This window comes from Rhinopithecus bieti, unplaced genomic scaffold (assembly GCF_001698545.2).
Source record: "Rhinopithecus bieti isolate Rb0 unplaced genomic scaffold, ASM169854v2 scaffold_2350, whole genome shotgun sequence".
Taxonomy (NCBI): domain Eukaryota; kingdom Metazoa; phylum Chordata; class Mammalia; order Primates; family Cercopithecidae; genus Rhinopithecus; species Rhinopithecus bieti.
In genome coordinates, this window is record NW_016803902.1 from 365,506 (window position 1) to 373,775 (window position 8,270).

At 41.0% G+C, this 8,270-nt stretch overlaps 1 protein-coding gene across 7 annotated transcripts in view; it reads right to left on the reverse strand.

The window, feature by feature from the left end:
• Nucleotides 1-8,270, reverse strand: part of UEVLD (UEV and lactate/malate dehyrogenase domains) — a 72,989-nt gene that overhangs the window by 43,297 nt on the left and 21,422 nt on the right. For 5 of the 7 annotated variants that reach the window (XR_001882592.1, XM_017858121.1, XM_017858112.1 and 2 more), the window contains 2 exons: nucleotides 6,380-6,445; nucleotides 1,135-1,298 (listed from right to left, as the gene is read on the reverse strand). Coding sequence is in view for 6 of the 7 variants with exons in the window: in XM_017858121.1 (XP_017713610.1) it covers nucleotides 1,135-1,298; nucleotides 6,380-6,445 (230 nt within the window). In the remaining variant the exon portion in view is untranslated. Of the gene's footprint in view, nucleotides 1-1,134; nucleotides 1,299-4,767; nucleotides 4,828-6,379; nucleotides 6,446-8,270 lie in introns of all 7 variants that reach the window. The other 2 variants (XM_017858128.1, XM_017858139.1) reach the window with 2 other exon arrangements.

The window sequence follows — 8,270 nt, forward strand, 5'->3', positions numbered from 1 at the left end:
TACAATTATATACCTTCTTATAAGCTGTCTATAAAATAAGAAGTGATAATCCTAAGGCAGTCTTTACTCCAACCTCAATTGACTCCAACATACCCAGCCCTACTATCTTTCTGGGTACATATAAACATATTATAAATTATCCTTTTATAAAATATTTAAATTACAAAAATGAGAGAATACATCATCTAAACCAATGTATAGAAGATAAGCAAAGGTTTGTTTTAAGGATAATACCTTCTATTAGAGAAAAGGTACTGTAAAATAGGTACCCTCCTACACAGATTTCTACTGATTATAGAAATGTATCATTCTGTGTACCCTTTTGGAGGCCAATTTGGTAATATATAAGAAAATCTTGAAAATATTTAAAATCTTTGATCCAATAATTCTACTCCAAGAGATTTATCATTAGGAAATTATCAAATGTATATTGGATATATACAAACATTCACATTTAAAAAGGTTCATAATTAAATGTTTTACAATAGGGCAATTTGTAAATACAATACGTAACATCCTTATGCTGGATCATCAGGCAACCATTAAAAACCATGTATTTTGAAAATAGTTTTACATGGAGAAATGCTCAATATAATGGTCAATGAAAAATGAAGAATACAAAATTATATAACATGAGGACATAAAACAAATACTACAGTTACATAGATCAATGTGGATGACTTTTTAAAACTTAATATTGGTTAAAACAAAGCATGTCACAAAAGATTACATACTGTATGATTCAACTTATATGAAAGTCAAAAACAGGCAAAACTACAAATAAATATATATTACACAAAAATCTGTAATAGGAAGGGACTTGGAAATAATGCCCCAATTACTTGCTAGTAGCTCTTCCTGTACTTTCTCAAGTGGGAAACGACTATAAAAAGACAGGGAGCAAACAACAGCTGGCTCCAAAACCTGGAGGGAGCAGCTTTGTACAGGCAGTTGTCATCAGGGTTCTGGGACTTGGGCAAGCCTAGACAGCTCAATTTCAAATTAATTCCAAAGACCACATGAAGAATATCATTGAAAGAAGATGCAGTATCATACCTATTTGTATCGGCAGAATCAATTATAAGTATTAAAAAGAAAAAAAAGCTTTCTGTAGAAAATTCAAATTGATCTTACATGGCTCCAGTTTTGGAGATAAGGCAAATATATTCTGCCTTGAGCATCCACATGTTTTCCGACTGAGATTTCCATATTTGCAGTTGGCTTCAAGAAGCAAATAGGCGGAGCAAAAGGGTAAGAATCCAAAATCCAGAAACGAATTGGTATGTTATATGTATTACCTATTTGAGACAAAAGAAACATATCTTCAAACAATAATAAAACACACACATTATACTCATGATATAGCTAGGTGGCATTTTAAGAAATGAGTAGGCTGGGTATGGTGGCTGAAGCCTATAATCCCAGCACTTGGGAGCAGATCTCATGAGCCCAGGAGTTTGAGACCAGCCTAGGCAACATGGAGAAACCCCATCTCTACAAAAAATTTTAAAATTAGCCGGGTGTGGTGGCACACACCTACAGTCCCAGTTACTGGGGAGGCTGAGATGGGCAGATGACTTGAGCCCAGGAGGTCAAGTTTGCATTAAGCCATGATTGTGCCACTGCCCTCTAGCCTGGGTGATGGAGTGAGACCCTGTCTCAAAAAAAAAAAGAAAAAAAAAGAAAAGAAATGAGTAGTCTAGTCAGGTTTACATATAAAGGATTAATGTTAATTGAGGTCTATTCCTCCCATTTCATCCACATTCACATTGGAAATATGTTCCTTTTAGAGCACTGGTACAACACTTGAGTAAGTTTAATTACAGATCACAAGGACAGGAGATGGATACCATTCTGGCTAACACGGTGAAACCCCGTCTCTACTAAATACACAAAAATTAGCCGGGTGTGGTGGCAGGTGCCTGTAGTCCCAGCTACTCGGGAGGCTGAGGCAGGAGAACCGCATGAACCTGGGAGGTGGAGCTTGCAGTGAGCTGAGATCACGCCACTGCACTCCAGTCTGGGCGACAATGCGAGACTCCGTCTCAAACAAAACAAAACAAAACAAAACAACGCCCAAATCATCCACCCTGCCTCTCAAAAAAAAAAAAAAAAAATCAAATTTTCAAAAATGTTTACTAATATAGCCAGAGTGGCAGCCCAAATCCTGATAAGAGTTGCTTCCTACATTAATCACTACACATTAAAGAAAAGCAAAGAAATGTCTATTGAAGGCCAGGTATGGTGGCTCACGCCTGTCATCCCAGCACTTTCGAGGTGGGTGGATCACTTGAGGTCAGGAGTTCGAGACCAGCCTGACCAACATGGTGAAACCCCGGTAAGGAGTTTGAGACCAGCCTGACCAACATGGTGAAACCCCGTCTCTACTAAAAATTCAAAATGTTAACTGGGCATGGGGGCAAGCACCTGTAATCCCAGATACTTGGAAGGCTGAGGCACGAGAATCGCCTGAACCCAGGAGGCGGAGGCTGCAGTGAGCCAAGATTGCGCCATTGCACTCCAGCCAGGGTGACAGCCCAAGACTCTGTCTCAAAAAACAAAACAAAAAATGTCTATTGAAAGTATTCCCCTGGTTGATCAAGGATCTGCCTCCACCAATACCCCTCCCCAGCAGTATTCATGCATTTTAACAGCCCATGACTGGCAAAGCAATTGGTGACTCAGATTCCTGTGTCTAAATGATAAGATTTCACCACTAGTTCACTAGTCTCTTTTTCCTTCCCTCTTTCCCATCAGCAAATACCTTGACTCCTACCCTGCACATCTAGCTTTTAGTAATTCAGCACTGAGGAGTCCAAACTCCTGACACAAAGTCCTCAGATTTAAAGGAATTATATCATGAGAACATAACTTCAGTTGGATGTAAACAAAGTTTAGATAGGTGTGATCTTAAGACAATACATTGCTAGGCCAAAATGTGCGGATAGCTTGAGTCCAGGACTTCAAGACCAGCCTGGGCAACAAAATAAGACCCTGGTGTGGTAGTGCACATCTGTAGTCCTAGCTACTCAGGAGGCTGAGGCAGGAAGAATGCTTGAGCCCAGAAATTTGAGGTTACAGATAGCTATGATCACACCACTGTACTCTAGCCTAGGAAACAGAGCAACACCCTCTTCTTAAAAGAAAAAGAAGATTATATACGTCTCTAAAAAATGAGTGTTTGAAGAAAAGTATCATTATGTCTTTTTTTTTTTTTGAGACAGAATCTCACTCTGTCGCCCAGGCTGGAGTGCAGTGGCGCGGTCTCGGCTCACTGCAACCTCCGCCTCCTGGGTTCAAGCAATTCTCTGCCTCAGCCTCCCAAGTAGCTGAGAATACAGGCACCTGCCATCACGCCCAGCTAATATTTTGTATTTTTAGTAGAGATGGGGTTTCACCATCTTGGCCAGGCTGGTCTTGAACTCCTGATCTCGTAATCCGCCCACCTCAGCCTCCCAAAGTGCTGGGATTACATGCGTGAGCCGCTGTGCCTGGCCAATTATGTCTTAACACAATGTTGGCTGTATAAGAAATAATACCAAAAATTTCTAGAGATAAATATAAGGTAATATTAACAGAAGTTTCATGTAGATGGGAGGTTAGATATAGGCTTCACTTCATCCCTTCCCAAATGTTTAAATTTTTTTTAGCATAAGCATGTATAAATCATTGCACTAATAAAACTAGTTAACTAAAAGAGAGTAATAAAGGCAGACAAAGCCTGGCACAGCGGCTTACACCTGTAATCCCAGTACTTTGGGAGGCGGAGGTGGGCAGATCACCAGAGGTTGGGAGTTCAAGACCAGCCTGACCAACATGGAGAAACCCCGTCTCTACTAAAAATACAAAATTAGCTGGGCATGGTGGTGCATGCCTGTAATCCCAGCTACTCAGGAGACTGAGGCAGGAGAATAGCTTGAACCCAGGAGGTGGAGGTTGCGGTGAGCCGAGATCACGCCATTGCACTCCAGCCTAGGCAACAAGAGTGAAACTCCATTTCCAAAAAAAAAAAAAAAACCAAAAAATATAAAGGCAGACAAATAGTAATGGCCACATTTACTGAGCATTTACTATATGCCAGGCACTATGCCAAGAGTTTTACTTACTCTAATTCATTTAAGCCTTACAACTCTGAGGTGGGCTCTAGTATTGGCCCATTTTACAGATGAAAAAGATAATATACATTCTGACCTTCTGATCAGCAGGAAATAACTAGCGTGTATTCACATTGAGTTGATACAATTCCAAAGCAAAGGAAAAGTAGAATGCAGAAAAAAAAAAGGTGGGGGGAGCACCTGAGGAAGACCCCAGCATAAGAATCAATGACATAACTCAATGACTGCAGGACAGGCATAGTGCCAATGAGCAGGATTTTATGGTATTCAGATAACCTTTCTTCCCTCATGTTACCTCCCTACTCTGTATTAGAAACTGAAATGCTACTAAGCAGTAGTTCATTTAAATTCACAAGCTCCTCTGTAAATATGCAACTACCCTTGAAAACACTGGGGTGGGTTAAGAATTGACCTTTATTTCTCAGAATGAATCACCTTCATCAGTTTCCTTCCTTCTTCCTCTCCCTTCCTCCTTTCCCTAATACCCTTCCCTTTCCTTTCTTTCAACACCTAACCAAGATAAATTCAGAATACAACTTAAGGGGAACAGGTCTGAGTAAAATTCTCTACACAGCCAGGAAACAGTCTGAAAGCGTGGCAGGGAAAAGCAAGGAAAGAAAAGAAAAATCAACTCTATGCGTGTTCTGCCTACCTCACTCTGCAATCTCTGCATGGATCCCATGGCTAGCTGCATTCATCTCCATCCATTCTCCTATGCATAAAAACAAAATGAATTCCTACGTATTTCCTGAGTGCCTATTATTGCAAAAGGAGGTATCATGGTGGGACATACCTAGACGGAGAACAAAACATGAGTGCATCTCTAGCAACAAGTCATCACTGGGGGTGGGGAGTGGGGAATTAAGGGGGTTTGTGATAATCCAGGAGCTCACAAAGAAGCACCTACTTCGAAAGAAGTCCCCCCAAATGCAGCTTCCTAGTGTCTTTTGGGCAGTGTATTCTCATTGTACAATGCTGAACTCTTTTTAGGAGATCGAAGTTACGCTGCTGTCTCCCTATTTGGTTTCCAAATCTTTCTCAGCCCCCCTTTCAGTGTATCTTTAATGCCCCAGTAAGCCACTTATTCCTAAGCCCTTCAGTCAATAATCAAACTAACTCAACTATTCAACAAATACCAAAAATTTTCTTTAAGCACATAACTGTATATTGGCAATTATGGATGTTATTCTTCCTGGGATTATTTGCATTTCAAAAGAACGTGAACTTTTTTTTTTTTTTTTTTGAGACTGAGTCTCACTCCGTCACCCAGGCTGGAGTGCAGTGGCATGATCTCGGCTCACTGCAACCTCTGCCTCCCGAGTTCAAGAGATTCCCCTGCCTCAGCCTTCTGAGTAGTTGGGATTACAGGCCGTGCCATCAGGCCTAATTTTTGTATTTTTAGTAGAGATGGGATTTCACCATGTTGGCCGGGCTGGTCTCGAACTCCTGACCTCAAGTGATCTGCCCACCTAGGCCTCCCAAAGTGCTGGGATTACAGGCATAAGCCATCACACCCGGCAAGAACAGTGAATTTCTAATAGTGAAATTTCAGGCACCACTTCAGAGAAATATTTGGAAACAAAGATTCACTGGTGTTCTTAAAATCATATATATATAAGCAATCTCTTGTGATTCTTATCTGAAAGGTTAGTCCTTGTTGAACACAGGAGAAGTAGGTCTGGAAACATGGGAAGAGTTAAGTATAAGAAAAGTCAGTGATTTGTTTTCCTTTATTTTTGGGCCAACACTTAGCTATTTTAAACTGCTAGGTCACTCTAAAATGTGTTCCTTTCTTTGAGCTTTCATGACCTCTGTGTTGTAAAATTTTCCTATTGGAGTCTGAGTTTCAGGGTAACACTAGCTGTGTGATCTTAGGTAAATCAGACCAGGCTAAGATTCAGTTTCACCTATGGAATGGAGATAATGCTATATCACATAGAGAGGAAAGGAGGGGAACAAAATATAGAAGTAGAAGAAAAAAGTAACTCTCCCCAAGGGCAGGCCTATGTCTGTCTTGCTTTCCTTTGTACCCTGGAGCCTACCAGAGTAGTGGGCACATAGTTGACAATAAGTATTTGTTGAATTGAACTGAACTTGTTGACATTAATATAGGCTTTCCTTGACTGGAACAGATCCAGTAAGGTTCTGTATAGGTCATATATCTGTAACAATACTTTAAGAATGTTATGGCATAAACAAATGTAAGTTATTAAATGAACTGCTCTTTTAGAAAACTCACACGTTTTTTCAACTTCCACACTTACCCTGATACATCACAGGAATTGTGCCGGTAAAATTCAGCAGGTCTTTCTGGGAACTATCTTTAAAAACTAGAAGAAAAAAAAAAGACCCAAAATGTGCAATCAGAAAGAGAAAGAACTGTAGTAAAGTATGTAAGTGTACACGTGTGTGCTCATGAATACACACACAAATACACACACAATCTCTAAACATAATCTAGGAATCGGTACATCTGTCAACAAGAGGAAAGGATTAGATGTTGTTTACTTAGAAAGCAGTAACGGTAGCTGAAAGAATACAGGCCTTTGATACTGAAACCCCAAGTTCCAGGGCCACCTTCCCCACTTAAGAGGAATGTGACTTTTGGTGACTTTAATCGTTTTTGATCTTCAGTTTCATCATTTATAAAATAAAGATAATAAGACTGCCTTACCAAGTTGTCATAACGATCATATGAGAGAATGTGAAAACTTTTAAGAAGTATTATAATATTTGGGGCCATTATTAAATAATTGTCACATGTCAGTTGCAAAGTGGTTCCACTCCTCTCACCTCGGCGTCAACACCTACCTCCACTACGCCCCCTGTCAGCAGGAAGAAGCCAGAGTGATCGACGGCCTTTTCCCATTTTCATTAGCCAACACCTTAAGATTAAGGTGTTTTAAAAACCCAAAGGGAGGGATTGAAATTGCCTTTGCAAAATTATCACTGAGACAGCAAAAGAGATCTAACCTAACCGACTCCATCTTCCTTCTAAACTTTAAGCTGTCCTTGTTCTTTCCTGGGCATAGGCTGAACTCACTTTGGAAAGAACTTAATTTATAATTTATAGTTTAAAACAAAGACAATAACAGCCCTTTCACAAAGCAAACTTCCTTCTTGCCTGGGGACTAGACTGCCCTTGTAGGACTAACAAATTAGCCACAAAATTAAAAATTATGGTTTATGGCCGGGCGCAATGGCTCACACCTGTAACCCTAGCACTTTGGGAGGCTGAGGCAGGTGGATTACTTGAGGTCAGAAGTTCAAGACCAGCTTGTGCAACATGATGAAACCCCATCTCTACAAAAATACAAAAATTAGCTGGGTGTGGTGGGTCCGAGCTGCTCGGGAGGCTGAGGCAGGAGAACAACTTGAAGCCAGGAGGCAGAGGTTGCAGTGAGCCAAGATCGCGCCACTGCACTCCAGACTGGGCAACAGAGTGCGACTCTGTCTCAGAAAAATAAATAAAGTAAAATAAAATAAAAATTATGGTTTAGTAATCATGCACTTGGAGGCTTACAAGATTCTGGTCCTCCCTAAACTGCTCCTAAGATCAGCGCTTGAGGTATTTTGCAGGCCGTATACTTGATGGATCAGCTGGCACCACCCAGACTGATAAACTAGCTCATCTGATTTTGTGACCCCAACCTGGGAAGTGACTTAGAGCAAGAGGACAACTTCAACTTCCCATGATTTCATCTTCTACCTAACCAATCAGCACTCCTGGCTCACTGGCTTCCCCTACCCACCAAGCTGTCATTAAAAACTGATCTCAGAATGCTCAGGGAGACTGATTTGAGTAACAGTAAAATTCCAGGTCTGGCACAGTGGCTCATGCCTGTAATTCTAGCACTTTGGGAGGCCGAGGTGGGTGGATCACTTGAGGTCAGGAGTTCAAGACCAGCCTGGCCAACATGGTGAAACCTCGTCTCTACTAAAAATACAAAAATTAGCAGGGCATGGTGGCATGCACCTGTAGTTCCAGCTACTGGAGAGGCTGACGGACGAGAATTGCTTGAACCCAGGAGGGGGAGGCTGCAGTGAGCTGAGATTATGCCACTGCACTTCAGCCTGGGCAACAGACAGTGACTACATCTCAAACAAACAAACAAACAAACCTCCAGTCTCCCGCAAAAAAAAAAAAAAAAAAAA